At 37.1% G+C, this 19,734-nt stretch overlaps 1 protein-coding gene across 3 annotated transcripts in view; it reads left to right on the top strand.

Moving 5' to 3' along the window:
* Positions 1-19,734, top strand: part of Stag1 (STAG1 cohesin complex component) — a 305,418-nt gene that overhangs the window by 86,492 nt on the left and 199,192 nt on the right. For all 3 annotated transcript variants that reach the window (XM_050139376.1, XM_050139375.1, XM_050139374.1), the window contains one exon: positions 16,620-16,784. In XM_050139376.1, the coding sequence (XP_049995333.1) occupies positions 16,620-16,784 (165 nt within the window). The remainder of the gene's footprint in view (positions 1-16,619; positions 16,785-19,734) is intronic.

The following is a 19,734-nucleotide window of genomic DNA, read 5'->3' on the forward strand; positions in this document are numbered from 1 at the left end:
CCAAGTGCTGGGATTAAAGGCATGCACCACCTGTAATAGTAATTTTAAAGCTGGGTGGTGGCACATGCCTTTAATCCCAGCACTCGGGAGGCAGAGGCAGGCAGATCTCTGTTAATTTGAGCCTTGTCTGGTCTACAGAGCGAGTTCTAGAACAAGCTTCAAAGCTACTGAGAGACCCTGTCTCTAAACCAGGAAAAAAAAAGTAATGAATTTCAGGATTGTGTACATTTGGGATAATTTTAGCAGAATTAATATTATGTCTCTTTAAATATTTACCAGCGAAGCTGTTTGGCCCTGAACTTTTTCTTTGTTAAAAGATTTTCCTAATTTTTATTTTATTAATTTTATTTGGGTTTAGGTTTGTCTTTTTTCTTTTACTAGTTTTTTTTTTTTTTTTTTTTTTTTTGTTCCTAGGTTTTTCTGTGTAGCCCTGGTTACCCTGGATTGCTCTGTGAACCAGGCTGTCCTTGAACTCAGAAATAACCCTACCTCTGTCCCTCAAGTGCTGGAATTAAAGGCATGTGCCACCACTACCTGGTACAATACATTTATTTACTTTTTTATTTTGTTTCCTTCTTTTGGGAGGGGGGCAAATTCTCATGCAGTTCAGGCTGGTCTTGACCTTACTACGTAACTGAGGATGATTTTGAACTTCTAATCTTTCTGCCTCTGTCTCCTAAGTACTGCAATTATGGCAGAGTTTTCTGTCCTGCCTGGTCCTGTAGTTGTCCAGTCCCAAAGAAACACACAGAGGTTTACATTAATTATAAACTGGCTGGCCTATTAGCTCAGAATTTCTTATTAACAAATTCTTACATCTTACATTAACCCATAATTCTTGACTGTGTTAGCCTCATGGGCTTGGTACCTTTTATCAGCGAGGCACTTTCATCTTGCTTCCTCTTTTGTCTGGTTGACAACTGCAGACTGAGCCTTTTGTCTTCCCAGAATTCTCGTGTTATGGTTGCTTGCCTATACTTCCTGCCTGGCTATTGACCAATTAGCATTTTATTAAACCTGTACAAGTGACAAATCTTTACAGAGTACAAGACCATTGTCCTACAGCACTTCCCTCTCCCTTTTTTTCAAAACAATAACTCTGAATCTAATCTCTTTTGTTCAGCTTTTTTCCTGCCCATTATCCATAACAACTTGTAACCAACACTCTAAATAAAGAAGAACATCCATAACCCATTTTATGGGAATGTGGGCATATTTTTCTAGGCTACTTTCTGTTGATTGGGGGTGCTGATAATCTTGTGAGAACCTAAAGACAATTTAGGATATGGCCAAGTCCAGACAGGAATATTCTGTAAGGCTTGATCATCTCAGCCAGCAGTCTTGAGGCTGTTCTGGATGAAGAACAGAGGTCCTCTGAAATGTTGGATCATCTGGGTCATTTCCTTTGGAAACAAAAACAAAACCTCTTCTCCAAAGTAACATATCTTTTGGACTTAAATTTCGAAGTCATGGCATTTTCAAAATATATGTTAGATTAATTTAGCAGCATTTATAATCAAATATCTTTTGGCTGCTGTTGCTTCTTCCTCAGTCACCAAACGATTCAAAGACAACACAATAACATACAGTATCCAGATTGCCATGTGTATTTTCCATCTTTATGTAGCTTTATTTTTAACTCAATTTCTTTTTCTTTCTCTTTTTGTCCTGGAACTCACTCTGTAGACCAGGCTGTCCTTTAACTCACAGAGATTCGCCTGCCTCTACCTCTCAAGTGCTGGGATTAAAAGTATGTGCCACCATACCCAACCCCCTTTTTTTTCTCTCCCAAGCCTACATACATTTTTAAACACACTGTAAACTGTTTAGAGCTTTTATTCATTAGAATCTATCTTTACTGTTTATCTTTCTCTTTCTGATGGTATGAATTTTTAATTTGCTAAGCAACATGGCTTTGATTAAAGCCATGGCTTTCACCGCTGGATCAACCCCATTCCTTAGCTTTTTGAGAGTCTAGCTTCATGGTGGAGGTACTCGTGGGAGCCGTGTTTATTGCCACAGCTCTATGGTGTTTTAGGGTCCCAACCACCACCAAGAAGTATGTTGTTGGCTATTCAAAACATCATTTAACTGTTTTGTGGTGGGGCCTCTTAAAAAAAAAAACCTGCAACATTTTTGCAGCTAAGGCTGAGTCAGGAAGCCTCTTAAATGAAACACACTTGCCTCTAGCTAGCAGAGCCCACCTTTGAAAATGCTGTTACCTAGAAGCCATGCTTAACTCTTGTTCTTTTGTGTTTAGAAATACTTCCTAAACTCTCCCAGGTTTTAAGTGCATTCAGTGCCCCATGTTGGGTGCCATTTGTTGACAGAGGTTCCTGTCCCTCATGGACAATCAGCATTTTATTAAACTAGTACAAGTGACAAATCTTTACAGATTACAAGACAATTGTTTCACAGCTTATGAGCTTGTGCGACCAGGTGACATTCAATCATATTAATTGTTACTGGTCTATTGAAGTTTTTATTTCTCTGTCTTGAACTTGGTATATCTTATATTTCCAGTCATTTATCCAACTTTTTGAAAGCAGGTAGTACTTTTTGTGAGGACTAGGATTGTTAAGAAATTCTTAGGTATTATTTTAGGAACCTTATCATAATAATTTGTATAAATACTGTTTTCCAAAACTATTTTCATTAGGATATTTTAAATTTATAATAGTCTTACTTAATTTTTATTATTATGTCTTTGTTAATAATTATAGGTATATTCAGAGTTATTGTGGGTACTTTTATTCCACTTGTAATAAAATGAATCCTCTACTCAAGCGAGTTACACAAAAATTTTTATTTCCAGATATATTAAAAATCATTATGTTTACAGTGTGTAGTAATAATACAGTTAAATATGTCCATACTTCAAAAAATTATTATGCCTGTGGTCACTTGAGGTTTTGGTGATTGTTTTTGATTAAGGAAGTCTTTGCTTGTGTGTTGCTGCCTACTGACTAATTAGGGTAGCAGCTGCTAACCGAAAGAGTGCTTACAGTAATTTCTGAAGTTGACAGAGATGTTTGTCACATGTATTAAGTTTTGTGTAAGGCTTCTTTGTATATTTTAAAGTTCAATTTACCATTATTTATCCAAAATTAGAGTTCTTTCTTCACAGTTTATATCTTTGTGGGGGATGTGTGTGTGAGGGAGATGTCTGTGTGTGGCCATGGCAAACATAGAAATTAGAGGACAATCTTGTGGACTCGGTTTTGTCCTTCTACTGTCATGTGGGGTCTTGGAATTATATCCAGGCTACCAAGCCTGTTCTGCAGGTGCCTTTACCTACAGAGCATTTTGCTTTCCCAGTTTGTAGCAACTTTACTGAGTATTGATTCCATTTCTAGAAACTTCTTTCTTTGTTTATCTTTAAGAAGCAAGCCACCATCCATTAACAGTTTTTTGTGGGATTATAGTAGTTCAAACTTTTAGACTTTTAGACTTTGCTTGTTATTTATACCACATATGCCTTATTTCTAATTCTAATTATCCTTTCTGCTTCATAAGTGTTATTTTCTTCATTGTAGTTTTTAAGTCCCCAAAGTCATTATTGACCACTGGCTTTTCCTAACTATATTTCTGCTTATCTTGATACTCCCATTTCTTAACATAAATGACAAATGTTCTTTCCAATATGTGGATGTTTAGTGTACTTTTTCTAGATCTGTCATTAGGATGACTGACTGTGGCAGTTTTGCCTCAGTACTTCATAAATTGAAAGATTCAAAAGCTAAAATAGTTCCTAACTCATAGGTTACTGAATATTACTTTAGTAGGCATGAAATTAATCTCATTATACATCTCCATCCTAGCTTTAAGATGAACAGTTAATTGTCAGTGAGCAGTACTAATTCAGAAGGAATCTTTCATTGCCCTCTGACCAGTAGATCTGAACCGTGGACATAAAATACTCAGTAAACCAGATTGTAAACAGATATGCTGTCAGTCATGCATTGCTCTATTTATAGATCACAGGCAGAGTCAATTTATAATTTTGCAGAGCCTCAAGATTTTCAGAATGGTAATTGTGCATTGACTTTAGCTTAAAGTCATCATTTGTATCAGCCCTTGACAAGACAGTCAATCTTTCCTTTAGCCTCTGAAAGCAGACATCCTCTATAGCTATGAAAAGTTCCTGATGGCATTTTGTTCCTATATGAAGCTGTTTAATGTACAATACACATTCATTATGTATTGACTGAGGGTTGGTTCAGTGTTTAAATTAGTTGACACACAAGCACGAGGACTCGGGGTTATTTTCTCAAAATATGTTAATGCCAGGTGAGCTTGGTAGCCTGCTTGTAATTTCAGTTCTAGGAGACAGAGATAGAATGTCCCTAGCTGCAGGCTGGCTGTAGCCTTATCTGCAGGTTCTATGTTTGATTGAGAGAGTCCCTTCAGTGTCTATGTAGAAGAAGAATTTAGCATTTTCAGATGAAAAGAAAGAAATGCTGCTTGGTAGGACTAGGTTTATTTCAGAGTAAACAGAATAACACTGTCATCTGAGAAGATGAAGGCACAGACTTCTTTTACAGGTTAGGGCTGTCGTGTTGGGAAGGGACCTGTTCCCTATTTCAGTTTAACCAGTAGTCTTACTGGTTAAACAAGAATGTGCAGGAATGGGATGAGTAGTGTCAGCAAATTAACTTTGGGGAATTGAAATTGTTAGCCACAGGGAATCTGGGGTATTCTGACTGAAATTGTTTTGTCCTATGGCTTGAAGGATACTTTTGTACTTCTTATGAGTACGATTCTCCAAATATCAAGCCTTTATGCATATACACACTAACAGGCCTCTACATGCATATTGCCCCCCCATAAAACACGAATACATACATATCACATACACAGAAATGTAAAAAGGAAATAAATAGTCTTCTTTGATCATTTTGGTTAGATATTTTAGATAACTTATAAAAGTCTCTCATTAGCACTACTTCAACTTTGTGCTTTTCTGTTGTGGGATGATGTGTGTGTGTGTATGTGTGTGTGTGTATTGTTGCATGGGGGGTAGATTCATGTGTGTGTGCAGGTACATATGTGTTCACACTTAAGATGAAGACTTGAGGTCAGGTTGTGGTTCCTCGGGTAACTTAGGTTTTTCAGTCAAGGTCTGTGGTTTGTCCTAGAACTTGTTTATTAAGCTAGATGGATGGCCAGCAAACCCCAGTGATCTTCCCATCCCCACCTCCCTATTCCTGAGACAAGCTCACACTACCACCCTTAGCTTTTAACATTTATTTATGGATTTTTTAAGCAGAAGGTTTTAGGCTCAAACTCATATCTTCAATAGGCAAGCACTTTACAAATTGAAAGATTTCCCCAGCTTGTAATTGACATCTTTCCTTAAACCTCCTCAGCTAGTCTGTTAGATTCAAACTCATTTACTGCTTCTTACTCCTCAGGCATTTACAGAGTTGCAGCCTTATAATGGATCAGGCTTTGTACTAAGAGACCATTGTTTTGCTTTAGTTTGTCTCACCCACTAAACTTTTCTCCATCACCAATGCCATTGTACTTTTTTTTTTAAAAAAAAAATTGTATATTTATTTCATCAGCACTTTTAACTTCCTCAAGAGCATATACTTTGCATTGAAACATGATTGAACTCTTTGGTTCAAGAGGTCCTGTCTTTTTGCCTTTTTCAGCTTATTACATATCTTTTATAACATACAGTCATTTGACTTTTAATTTGGGTGAGATGATGAACATCTTTAATCTGAGGACCCAGGAGGCAGATCTTAACGTTCAAGTTCAACCTGGATTATATAGTGATTTCCAGACTGACCGTAGCTGCACAGTGAAATCTTGCCTTAAAAAGATAGAAGGAAACAGATATAATCCCATGTCATCTATAAAGATAAACAAACCTTTGATTTTAAATAAGGGACTTGGGATTCTTAAACACTGAACTGTTATTGTGGGATTGTTAATGGACTCAATTTTAGTATACAGCTCAGGAAACATGAAAGTTTAGAGAGAAAAGGGATAATGTTCAATCATTGGAGCTGTCAGGGCATAGCAAATATTTAGCAACGTTACCATTTTGTGTGTGCTTGTAATTCATATTACCCAAAATAATAGCAGTATCAGTAGCAAATGTTATTACAGTCAACATAATAAAAATTAAAATGTTTTGAAATAATTGTATTTTTAGTATGTGTTTAAGATGTTTCATGTAAGTAAGTATATAGCATTGGAAAATGATACCAATGTGCTTTCTCAAATCACAGCTGCCACATTCTTATGTGGTATCAGAAATGGAATAAAATTCCTATCATTTCTAAATAGACACATGATATGGTGTAATGATTATAACATTGTGATATATCATCATTTCTGACTATAACCATCATTTTCTTGGTGATCTTTATGCAGTAGGACTTCGACTGACATTTCTATACATTTGTCTCAGGAAACTAAACCTCAGCTTTTCGCTTGGAGTAAAGATTTGTATCCAGTTGTCTATGCAATTCTTTATGGACCACAGAGCTTTTTCATGAGTGAAATTCCTAAGCTTATCTCCTGCTTAACACTTTTGTACAGGGTTAAGTTTCCTCTACAGTTAGTTGCCCAGGAACTAAGAATCCCCACCCTACGTTTGCCGTTTGTCTCGCTTAGCAAATCAATAAAAATGATTTGGCAGATTTTTTCATTGCTTCTAACCTATAAGCTCCCATTATGCTTTTGTCACATTTATGAGGCTTGTCTCTTATTTCTGGGTGCTTTTTCAGAATGTTCCCTGAGTTTTGTTGGTTATATTTTGTACCCAATATCTACATAGCCTCCGTTCTTCCCTATTTTAATTATTGCGCATGTCATTCTTTTTCATTGATATATTCCTAAGGGTGGCATTTACTGTTACAAATCCTCCTTGTGTATGTGTTGGTGTACATTGTTTTTATATCCTTCATGTTACTGTCATATAACATAGTGTAGTCATCCCTTTGTATCTCCTGCGGATACCTATTCTAATACGTTCCAGGGCTAATGGATCCCTGAATGCTTTACTCTTTTTTATGTAAAGTGGTATAATTTTTGCATTTTTCCTCCTGAATATTTAGTCAGATTCACAGATCATAAAACTTAGTGCAGTTTAACTGGCATGTAGATAGATATCACAGTGTTTTGTTATTGAACAATGGAAGGAAATGATAGCTCTCTCTGTGTGCCTGTGTGTTCAGTATAGGTTTTTTGTTTTTGTTTTTTTGGTTTTTTGAGACAGGGTTTTACTGTAGAGCCCTAGCTAGCCTGGTACTCATTATGTAGACAAAACTGGCTTTGAACTCCCAGAGAGCCCACCTGCCTCTGCCTCCTAAGTGCTAGGATTAAGGGTTTGAGCCACCATGCCGGCCTGCCAATTTACTTCTAATACTCTATTTACTATGTCTATTTTTGAAATGAAGATAATGGTGTGTCTTAGTTATCGTTTCTATTGTTATGAAAAGACATCATGACCATAACAATTCTTATAAAGAAAAGCATTCAAAGTGGTGGCGTACAGTTTCAGTGATTCAGTCCATCATCATCATGGCGGGAAGGCATGGTGCTGGAGAAGTAGCTGAGACTCCTGCATCTTTCAGGAATCAGGAAATTCTCAGAAAGTCACAGTGAGGGAAGCTTGAGCAATAAAGACATCAAAGCCTGTCCCCACAACACAGTTTCTTCAACAATACCACACCTCTTAATAGTGACATTCTCTATGAGGTTTTGGGGGTAGTTGCATTCAAACGACCACATTCCCATTCCATGGACCCCCTAAACTTGTAACAATATCATAATGCAAAATGTATTTAGTCCAACTTCAAAAGTTCATAGTCTCAGTCACAACAGTGTTTAAAAGTCCAAAGTTCAAAGTCTCAAACACTTTTCTCTTGGGCTGATTTTATTCTGGGTTAGCAACTTTCCTTGGCCAATATCCCATGGCTCAGGTATCTCCAACATTTTGGAGTCTAAGGCAATTCAGGCTTCAACTTCACAGCTTCACACAAATGACTTCTCTGGCCCTCCATTCAGGAATACCTCAGACACATTCTTGGACTCAGCAGCTTTCTTAGATGAAGGGGCAAATTCCATAACCCATTTCCTTAACTCTAAAGCCAGAACCATGTGGCCTAAGCTTCCAAGTTCTGCTGCTTACTGGGGCTGGAACTTGGTGCCCTCATTCAATTATATCTTCATCAGCTTTCTGTCCTTTACTGCCTAAACCTGTCTATCCTAAAAGTGGATCTATTGTCCAGGCTGCCCTCAAACTCAGAGCTCTGCCAACCTATGTCTTCCCAGTGCTGGAATTAAAGGTGTGCACCACCACACCTGACTCTTAAGCTTTTTGTTCCCCTCCCCTCGTCGCCCCTCCCCCTTTCTTTCCCCTCCCCCTCCACTTCCCCTCCCCCTTCTCTCCCCCTCTCCCTTCCCTCTCTTCCCCCTTCTTTTTTTCCTTTGATACCTACCTGTTGAGTGAGCCTCCCCATAGTTCAAATAACTCTTAGCAACATTTCCATTCTCTGTCTGGTAGCCCATTAATCAGGGCTTAAAGCATTCTATTGCTTTCCTAACCCAAAGGTGCAAAGTCCAAATTCCTCCAAAGAAAAACATGGTTCAGCCTATCGCAACAAAAGCCCATACCTGGTACCACTTTCTGTCTTAGGGTTTTCTATTGCTGTGAAGAGAAACCATGACCACAGCAACTCCTTTATAGGAAAATGTTTACTTGAGATCGACTTACAGTTCAGAAGTTTAGTTCATTAGCATCATATTATGACATGGTAGTGTATAGACAGACATGCTGCTAGAGAAGTAGCTGAAAGGCCTCTATCTTGCAGGCAACAGGAAATGATCTGAAAGTCACACTGAGAGAAGCTTGAGCAAATGAGACCTCAAAGCCTGCTCCCACAGTAGTACACTTCCTCCAACAAGGATCTACTATAGCAAGGTCACACCTCCTCATAGTACCATTCTCTATGACTTTATGGGGGCCAATTACATTCAAACTACCACATGGTGTATTATGACAATTCTGAAGATATAATTCTGACTGCAAGTCTATGCCTTCACATATTTTCAACATTACTGAATCTTATTATTGGCCTAGGCTAGTAGGAGATGTAAATTTAAAAAACGTTTGTATCATAAGCAGTTATGGGATAGTGAATGCAAAGAGATAAGTAATAAAAGACAAATATGATTTCAATAATAAAATTTGTAACTTATAAATTGTGTAATACTCTTGTTTAAAACTATTTTATATTAAAATTTTATATTTATTTTGCAATGCATTCCATAATTATTTATATCTTATTTTATTGGAATATACAGTGTTATTTTTCTACCTATTGTTTCCTTTTTCTTCTATTATAGTTAATGCTACAAGGATGATCTTACTTTACTCTGTCCAAAAGTAAACCATGACCTTACATTCTAATATTTTATAGAATCTCCTGATTCTAACCAGATATACATATCAATTTCAAGGTAGGATCTTGCTATTGTTTCAAGATAGGATTTTGCTATTCATTTCATATTAGCCTCAAATTATCAGCAGTCCTCCTGCTTCAGCCTCCTCAATGCTGGAATCATAGAGGGATGCCATCACATTATCTATGACTTTTGTTTAATTTTTTGTCTTTCTTGAAACCTCTTTCTAAATTTTAATTATGCCACTCTTCATAATACTAGCAGACTAATTTATAAATTAATGAAGTACCACCATGCATCTTATTCTTCTGTGACAGTTTTCCTGATTACTGTTGTTAATCTTCCCTTCTTTAGAAGCCCTTCCAGAACTTATTTGAAAATAAGTTTCAATGGAATGTAAATATATTAAAGTTTGATTTCTTTTGTTGTTATGCATTTAATTACATATAACTATACACAGAGAACATGCAGTTTTCCATTGAATCATGAGTTTCCTTAAACTTCGTAGGTGATGATATAGAATGCTTGGGGTTATAAACACTTCGCCATTATGCCGGGAATAGTTGACATTCTCTTTAAAAATACAGCTGTGTGTTTTTCTCTATATCTTGTTGTTATATATATGTAATGATTTTGTGTTAAGCTACCCCAGAACATGTCACCATACACTAGTTGTATTTAGATAGCAACAATTTTCATACTCAGAATTCATATACTGTTGTGTGAATAGGGCATAAGGATAAAGAGTGCTTTATGAATCTCTGTATTACTAGCCCTGTGAATTGCAAATCTTTCTTATTATGTTATTTATGTAATATGAAGCACAACAGTTTATTTTTTATCCCTACATTAATTATATTTCTTGCTTTGACTAAATGCTTGACAAAGTTAACAGAAGAAGAAAGGGTTGGTTCATTTTGACCTATAGTTTGAAGGAATACTGAATCTGTTAAGTGAGTAAAGATAATATGTAAACATTTTTAACTTGCTCACTTGTCTATTTATATGTGTTTAAAGAAAAAATTATCTTAAAAATTAAATTTTTTAAAGATATATGTTAAAAAATTATTGGGGATGGGCCTATGAGGTGGTTCAGTGGGTAAAGGTACTTGCTATGGCTAAGCTGAGATCCTCAGTTGAAGATCTGGGATCTACATGGTGGAAAGAGAGAACCAACTCCTGCAACTTGCCTTCTGACCTTGATGTGTACTCTACACAGACACATTAAATAAATTATACATATATATATGTATATGTATGTGTGTGTATATATACATATATACATACACACACATATATTTGGTTTTTCAAGACAGGGTTTCTCTGTGATTTTGGAGCCTGTCCTGGAACTAGCTCTGTAGACCAGGCTGGTCTCGAACTCACAGAGATCTGCCTGCCTCTGCCTCTCGAGTGCTGGGATTAAAGGTGTGCGCCACCACCGCCCAGCATAAAACATTTAAAACATTGGGAATGGTTAAACTTGTCAGCTGCAGTAACTCAGGAGGTTGGATACAGACACAAGTTTGATAAGACTATTAAGTATTATCTTACAAAAGTACTTTTTAAGTTAAAAAATTTTACTAGCAAAACCCAGCTTAAACGAGTTATTGTTAAGAGCTATTGCTGCTGTTGTCAGTGTGGCAGCAGCTGTGTCGGTTTTGTCACTGTTCAGCTGCTGTAGCTCTGGTTACCACTCTCTAGCCTGCACATTGCCACTATCAGAGCCTCACAGTTTCTGTGGCTCCTCTTCTCCCACCAATAAGCCGTAAGGATGGCAATAGAGTTTCCTCGGATGTGCCATTGTTACGTGCTTTTTGAGGTTCTGCTTTTGGTTTTGCCTTGGGTGTCATGGCTCAGCCTTTTGTATTTGTCAGCATAATCTATTCTGTGGTCACTACTGTTCCCTTTTATTTATTCCTAACTAGCGGAGAAAGTTAGCAAGACAAACTTTGTTTTTTGGGAGCCCAATGTTGTAATCTAGGGAGAGTCAGCCAAAAAAGTGTCTCCCAACTAGCTCATCAGATGTGCCACATGACCTGCATATATAATAAGAAGTGGGGAATCTACAGTAGTTACAGTAGGCCTTCATGTAACTGTAGGATTACATTTACATCATTCAGTGTACCGTAACCTTTTGTACCTTCACAATGGTCTTTCTGCTAAGTATTACTTCTCTGGATAGAGTAGAAAAGGCTGCAGTGTCATCTAGAGTTTTCTGTGATTTGTAGTGACAGAAATGGTAGTGAATGGTAATGTCAGAGACTACACCTTTAGGATAGCAGTTCTCAACTTGTGGGTCAAAACCCCTTGGGAGGTTGAACTACTCTTTTATATGGATCCCCTAAGACCATCAGAAAAGACATATGTAGCATGAATTCTAGTTGGTCTTAATAATAAAAACCCAGAGTCAGATATAGGGGTTAATGCTGAAGATCAGAGAAGCAGAGCAGCCAGCCACAAGAGTTCTTTTCTCTACCAATGCTCAGACTGAAGAGGTAATCCTTTCCTCAGACAGCTTTTCCAAATTCCCATCTGTCTCCACCTAACCTCAGACTGCAATAAACTTATCTCTTCTGCCTTATATTCCATTCTCTGCCCAGCCATATCACTCCTGTCTCCACCTCCCTAGTAGTGCTTGGATTAAAGGTGTGGGATCCCAAACGCTGGAATCACCTTTGTGTGAGCTCTATTTCTCTTTTAGTCACAGTCAGTCTTGCGTGGCCCAAAGTGACTTTGAACTAACAGAGATCCCTCTGCCTCTCTCACCTTAAGTCCTGGGATTAAAGGTGTGTGCCACCAGTCCCTGGCCTCTTGTGGCTTAGCGCTGCACTCTGATCTTCAGGCAAGGTTTATTTGTTAAAACACAATCAAGATATCACCACACACATATTTACATTACAATTTATAGCAGCAGCAAAATTACAGTTATGAAGTAGTAATGAAAATAATTTTATGGTTTGGGGTCACCACAACATAAGGAACTTTATTAGAAACATAAAGAAAATGTCACTGCTTTGAAGGCTCATAGTCTCAGGGAATAGTGTTCCACGACAGTGTTTTTAATCTTTTCCCTGTACTTTCTTTGAATAATTACTTTCTGAATAAACAAACAAATAAACCATGAATTATAGATTTACTTCAGTGTATTGCTTGAATCATTCAAATTTATTATATGAGCTTTCTCTTAAAGGCATTTTTCACAAAGATATACTTGTTTATTCCTTCTTTTTTGAAAATTTGGTATTTTTAAAATTACTTTTTTCCTTTTTTTTGGAAGTAGATTTTCTTCATAAAATGTATTCTGATTATGGTTTTACCATCCCCGACTTGTCACAGATCCTCCTCACTTTTTCACTGTCTTACGGTTTCTTTTGCTGTGAAGAGACACCGTAACCACAATGACCACAGCAGCTATAAAGGTAAAACATTCAATTGGGGTGGCTTACATTTTCAGAGGTTCAGTCCATTTTCATCATGGTGTAACATAATGGTATGCAGATAGACATGGTGCTAGAGTAGAAGCCAAGTGCCCTACATCTTGACTTGCCAGCAGTAGAAAATGTGGTCTGAGACACTGGGTAGTATCTTGGATATATGAGACCTCAGGCTGTCTCCACAGTGACACTCTTCCTCCAACAAGGCCCCACCTTTCAGTAGTGCTCTTTGGGGGGCATTTTCTTTCAATCCATCCAAATTCTCTCTCTCATTAGGATATAAGCCATCATCTTAAAGTAACAATAAGATAAAATAAAAACAAGTAGCAATGCACACATGCATGCTCCCCCCTTTACAAATTAGTAAAACGAACCATAGAAAAAGCCAATGAAACACATAGATTCTGAGACACACACATTCGCGCATACAGAAAACTCATAAAAATGAAATGAGCAACCATAATACATAAGCAAAAGATCAGAAAGGCTTTAAAAAAAAAGAAAAAATGCTTCAATAAAACATTGTGAGACACAAAACCTTCAAAAATATCATTGAATTTGTTTTGTGTTGATCATCTAATGCTGGTCATAGGGCCTGCCCTCAATGGTGGTTTGTATATCCAATGAGTCTCCCTTGGAGAAAAGTAAGTTTTCCTTTGTGAGCGGTTATCAAATTCCTGGGTAAGGGATGGACCCTCTTGTTTACTTTTCCTTGGCACTTGGACCCTCTATGGCTTAGATCTGTGTGGGCCCTGTGGATGCTGCCACAGTCTGTCAGTTCACATGTGGGTCTGGCCTGTAGTGCTTAGAAGGCCTTGTTTTCCTTCATGTCCTCCATCCTTTTCTGCTTCCTCTCTGGAAGACTTCCCTGAGCCCTGTGGGCAGAGACTTGATGGAGATAGCTATTTAGGACTGAGTGTTCCAAGATCTCTCACTCTCTGCACATTGCTTGGTTGTTCCCATGTACTGCATGAAGAAGCTTCTCTGATGATGGATGAACAAGATCCAGTCCTATCAGTATAGCAGAAGGATATTAGTAGTCATTTTATATATCAAGATAACGTTACGAAGCTGTCTTTCTGTCTGCAGATCTGGTTCTAAGGATTTTTATCACTTAAGAATTGAAAGTATTTAGGAAAATGTTAGGTATACAGCCCAATGTAGAGTTCTTGCTTAGCATATACAAAGCTCTGGGTTCGGTCTTTAACACCACAATGGTGATGGGGATGGACATAGCTATTTATACAATGTTAACATTATATTATGTGTTATAGTTACAGGTACACCCATTTTTTTTCCCAGTACTTTCATTCCATTACCCTATATTGATGAGCATCATATGAGCCCTATGCACTTGAGTGCATATTTTCCACGAACAAGGTCATTGTATTGCGTATTATATACTTCTCAAAACCAGGTTATTTAAAATTGATACCATAATTTAATTAACTAGCTATACTCAAAATTTGCTAATCATTTTGGTTTCTAGATCCCAGTCTTGGGTCCAACCATATACTAAGTATTCTACTTGTTATGTGCTCTGTTTCTTTTTTTTGCAGCATGTCTTTATTCAGTCTGTGTTGAATTGTTATCTTGGTATGTTTAAAAAAATAAAGGCAAGGACATTAGTTTGATCATCCTTTTTTGTATTTATTTGATTCAATTTATGAGTATTTGTTAATATTATTCCACAATTAACATCTGGCTCTTAAACTGGTATGTGAACCTTCTTTTGGGGAGACAATCACACATCTATTCACTCCAAATAGGTTATTGAATATAAAATTACACTTAAGTAGTTTGGCGTACCAATGCATTTAATTAGAGTTATTTGATAGCTTGGAGGGAGGTTATTTACAGGCAACTTATAAGCAACTAAACTACTGAGAACTCCCCCACACTCCTAGCAACTATTAACTGTTTATAATATACTTACAAGGGGAAACGGGATTCAGGATGTGTGGGAGTCTTTTGAGCGTCCTCACCTAGCAATCTTTAACTTCTATCACATCGTTGAAGATGGGCTTAGTGTTCTTTGTCAACCCCTACCCTCCTCTGGCATGAAAAAAAAAAAAAAAAGAAGAGATAAAAAAAAAGAAAGAAAGAAAAGCTGCTCATGAGCAAGTTAATGACTAACTTCATGCACTGGAATGTAACAGCTTTAAAGAAAGCTAAGGTATTTTCTAGGTGTTACTGTAGATGGTTTATAAAATATATTAATAGTAAAAGTGATCAGATGTCTACATAAATAACAAAATTAATAGAGAGCATGTTCTCTGTAGACTAGGTTGGAACTCAGGGATCCACCTGCCTCTGCCTCTTGAGTGCTAGGATTAGCTGTGCACCACCACTGCCCGACTTGTTGCTTCTTATGAATGGAAGTTGTGACTCAGGTAGTGCTAGGAGGGCTTGATATCGTGCCGAGTTGACAAAGCTCAGTCATGAAGAGAACTTTCCTCCCCACTCCGCTGTGCTGTGTAATGATTCTACAGTGTCCTGTGTTTATAAAGGCTAATACTGCAACAGATGGCAATAGAATAATGTTTACAGGGGCTAGCTCCAGCATTTTAAAGTAAGATAAATAAAGCTAGATTTGGAGATAAGAGGCAGAAAATTTGTTGTTGGGACAGGCCTCTAATGAATTACTCCAGAAAGTATAATGACTGAAAAGATGCTTTACCAAGACCTCTCGTTAACACCAATTGGCAATGAATATAATATAGGAAAGGATAAAATATAACTGAGGGAAAAGGAAGAAAATCGTGTGAATTTTTAAAGAATTTTAGAAAACTCTTTACAATAGTGAGTTTGAGGTTAGCCTGAGCTATATGAGATTGTGCCTTAGAAAAACAAAAGAGAGAAGTAATTGGGAGCAGGAAGTACTTGTGATTAAATAAAATCTTTTTTTTAATATTACATTAAGCAAAATTGATGTTGGTTAGTTTGACGCAGTTGGGTAAAGTGACAGGCACATTTTTCATATTACCCCTGGCTTTAAGATACAGTGGTGGTAGGTAGTATTAATGTTGGAAAACCTGACGGCCTAGGGATGAATATATCTCATTTGGCATGTACAAAGCCCTGGTTTCTGTCCCCACATGCCTGTAATTAATCAGTACTTGGGAGAGAAAAGGAGGATCTAGGAGTTTACAGTTTGCTTTGTTTTGTTTTTAGCAACATAATGAGTTTGGGCTTAGCTTTGGCTATATGAGATTGTGTCTTACAAAAACAAAAGAGAGAAATAATTGGGTGCAGGAGGTAGGGGAAATTTAGGCTACATCATTAGGCTACATTTAGGAAGTATTTTGGCTCTACTGTATTTCCGGTATCTTGAATAGTTCCAAGAATGCCCACCAAGTATTTGTTGAAATGACAAATTTTTGAGTAATTCAGCAGAGAAAGAAATTAGAACTGCAGAATTTCCCAGGAATGTTTTAGTGAACTAAAATTCTCAGGATACAGGAGAGTATATTGAAGAAAATGTAAAGATGGAAAATTCAAGAGTAGACATGGTTAAATCATTAAATATTGTTATACAAATATCTGAGATTTTATTTTCATATCTCTATGAACTTAAATTTTGGTGTTTGTACTATAATGTTTTTATCACAAAAATTTTTAATTGTTTTTGTTTAGGGATTTATATATTTTTGACCTCTTATTTCAAAACATCTTTATATGATCAAACAGTTTGAGATTATGTTTATATAAATCAGAAACAAGTCTGCATTCATTATAATTTTTCTTTATCTTTTAATTCAGTCTACAAATAAGAAACCTCGAAAATCCCCAGGAGAAAAGAGCAGAATTGAAGCTGGGATTAGAGGAATAGGTCGTGGAAGAGCTAATGGACACCCTCAACAGAATGGTGAAGGAGATCCTGTCACATTATTTGAGGTGGTGAAACTGGGGAAAAGTGCAATGCAGGTAATTTTTGGATGTTTCTATTTTTTATATGAACCATGACAATCTTTGTAGGGTTTTCTAGTGTATATATCAACACTTCATGTGCACTCTGTGTGTCATTGTCTGTGTTTTTGTACCCAGGGTCTTAAATATTCTGAGCATGTGCTCTACCACTTAGATATTCCTCTAACTTCTGTATAACTTATATTTGAACCAGAAGGTTATTCTTTGTGGGTTTTCAGTTCAGTTTGCTTATTTTGAAGGTATTCTTTGAGTTTTACTAAACAAAATGACTAGTAGGAAATGCCCAAGAGTCTTTCTGTTACCTTGATCTAGTTTTTGAACGTGATTTGATATGTGTAATGCAGATTTCAGCTTATTTGAAAGAAGAGTATATGTGTGGGTGTGTCTCTTGTCTGTCTATCTCGGAACCTCAGGTCCTCATGCTTGTACAGTAAGTTCAGTGTTAATTGAGTCATCTCCTTAGTCCAGTGTGATCTTTTAGAAACTTGTTTTTTATGTTTCATTTTTTCAACAACGAATTGTTTGGTAATCTATGATTTTATTGAAAACTTTATTGTAAAGATAAATCATAGTTATTTTACTGTTCCTTTAGCATGTTGTTACATTATTTTTCTATTAAAATATATTAATTGTTCATGTTTATTTCTGAACATTATCATTTAAAAATGTCATAGATGAAACATTTTGCTTCATGGGTTTTTTCTTAACTTAATAAATGAATATTATATTTCTTTCCAAATATTAAACTTCCACCCTTCATAAGAAGTATAGGAAGTATTAAGATGCACAAGAAACCTGGAAGTGTGTTTTGTCAAATATCCTGAGTGTGGAATACAAATTTGAAGTCCACATTCTGGTGGCTTGGCAGAAAGCTCACAAGATTGAGGATAGCCTGTGCTACGCAGTTCAGTTCTGCCAGAAGAACATATAAAAAAGAAGTGAGCTGGGAGCGGGGGCGCACACCTTTAATCCCAGCACTCAAGAGGCAGGGAAGTGGATCTCTGTGCTTTGAAGGCCAGCCTGGTTTACTGAGCTAGTTCTAGGATAGCCATTTCTACCAAAAGAAATCCTGACTTGAAAAAAACAAGCAAAAAACCAACATGTTCTGTTTCATTATTTTGGTGTTTTATATTTAAAAATTATTTGATAACTTAAATCAGTATTATTTTTATTTACATTTCCTTGACAACCAATGGTTAACAATAAGCTAAATCTTTATTTAATTTCTCATTTGCTAATTTTAAAATTGTGCTTTCAATTTTAATGTGAAAAGTTTTTAGATAATTTATTGAAATAGTTACATTCAGCATCAACATTTTCAGGTTAAAAGAACTTAGATTTCTCCCTAAAAAATGAGAATATACAGGTTTGTTTCAAAAATAAGGACCTTAGTATACTTTACTACAGTGGAAGCTCAAATGCTACTAGACAAGTTTAGGCTTATAGTGACCTTATAATGCAGTTATATTCTATTTGTAATCTAACAAATAAAACTTGCCTGAAGATAAGACTGCAGTATAGCGTGACTAATAAAAACATAGAGACAGATTATTGAGGTTCAACTCAAAGGTCAGAAAAGCAAAACAGCCAGCCACCGGCTCTTATCTCTACCTCCATAATGTGGCTACTGGGATTAAAGGTGTGTGATGGTTTTTAGTCAGTAAGAGGCCTATTCATAAGTTAAGGGGCATTGAATTCCAGGAGTGAGTTTTCTTTTTTTTTTTTTTAATTTTTATTTATTTATTAAAGATTTCTGTCTCTTCCCCACCGCCGCCTCCCCTTTCCCTCCCCCTCCCTCGTCAGCCCAAAGAGCAATCAGGGTTCCCTGCCCTGTGGGAAGTCCAAGGGCCACCCACCTCCATCCAGGTCTAGTAAGGTGAGCATCCACGAAACTGCCTAGGCTCCCACGAAACCAATAGGTCCAGTAGAATCAAAAACCCGTTGCCATTGTTCTTGAGGTCTCAGTAGTCCTCCTTGTCCGCTATGTTCAGCGAGACCGGTTTTGACCCAGGCTTTTTCAGACCCAGGCCAGCTGGCCTTGGTGAGTTCCTGATAGAACATCCCCATTGTCTCAGTGTATGGGTGCACCCCTCGCGGTCCTGAGTTCCTTGCTTGTGCTCTCTCTCCTTCTGCTCCTGATTTGGACCTTGAGATTTCAGTCCGGTGCTCCAATGTGGGTCTCTGTCTCTGTCTCCTTTCATCGCCTGATGAAGGTTAATATTCAGGAGGATGCCTATATGATTTTCTTTGGGTTCTCCTTCTTATTTAGCTTCTCTAAGAACCCGAATTATAGGCTCAATGTCCTTTATTTATGGTTAGAAACCAAATATGAGTGAGTACATCCCATGTTCCTCTTTTTGGGTCTGGCTTACCTCACTCAGGATGGTGTTTTCTATTTCCATCCATTTGCCTGCAAACTTCAAGAAGAGTTTTCTTCACAATAAGATTTTACTTCTTTTTTTCTGTCCATAAGTTGGCTTTTCTTTATACGTCATGCCATCAGATACTTGCTGTGCATAGGCAATTTTGAAAGGCTCATGATATGGAGCTACTTTTATAATGAAACAAGGTCATCCCAATTGACCAAGTTGGTTTCAGTTTATTTCCTGGTCAGTTTTATGTCATCTTGACACAAACTAGAATCATCTGTGAGATTGGCTTTAAGCGAGCCTGTGGGGCATTTTCTTAATTAGTAATTGGTGGGGTTGGATACGACCCTTTGGTGGTGGTACTAATCCTGGACTGTTAGGCCTAGGTTCTGTTAGAAACATGGCTGAGGAAGCCATGAAAAGCATGACCTCTGCATCAGTTCCTGTCTTCAGGTTTCTGCCCTGTGTGAGTCCTTGTCATGGATACCTTCCTTGATGAACTGACTAGAAAGTGGAAGTTTCTGTTTGTTTGTTTGTTTGTTTGTTTGTTTTTCAAGTCAGGATTTCTCTATAGCTTT

The sequence above is a fragment of the Alexandromys fortis genome, unplaced genomic scaffold (genome assembly GCF_014885135.2).
Source record: "Alexandromys fortis isolate MF-2015 unplaced genomic scaffold, M_Fortis_MF-2015_v1.1 scaffold_36, whole genome shotgun sequence".
NCBI classification, from domain to species: Eukaryota; Metazoa; Chordata; class Mammalia; order Rodentia; family Cricetidae; genus Alexandromys; species Alexandromys fortis.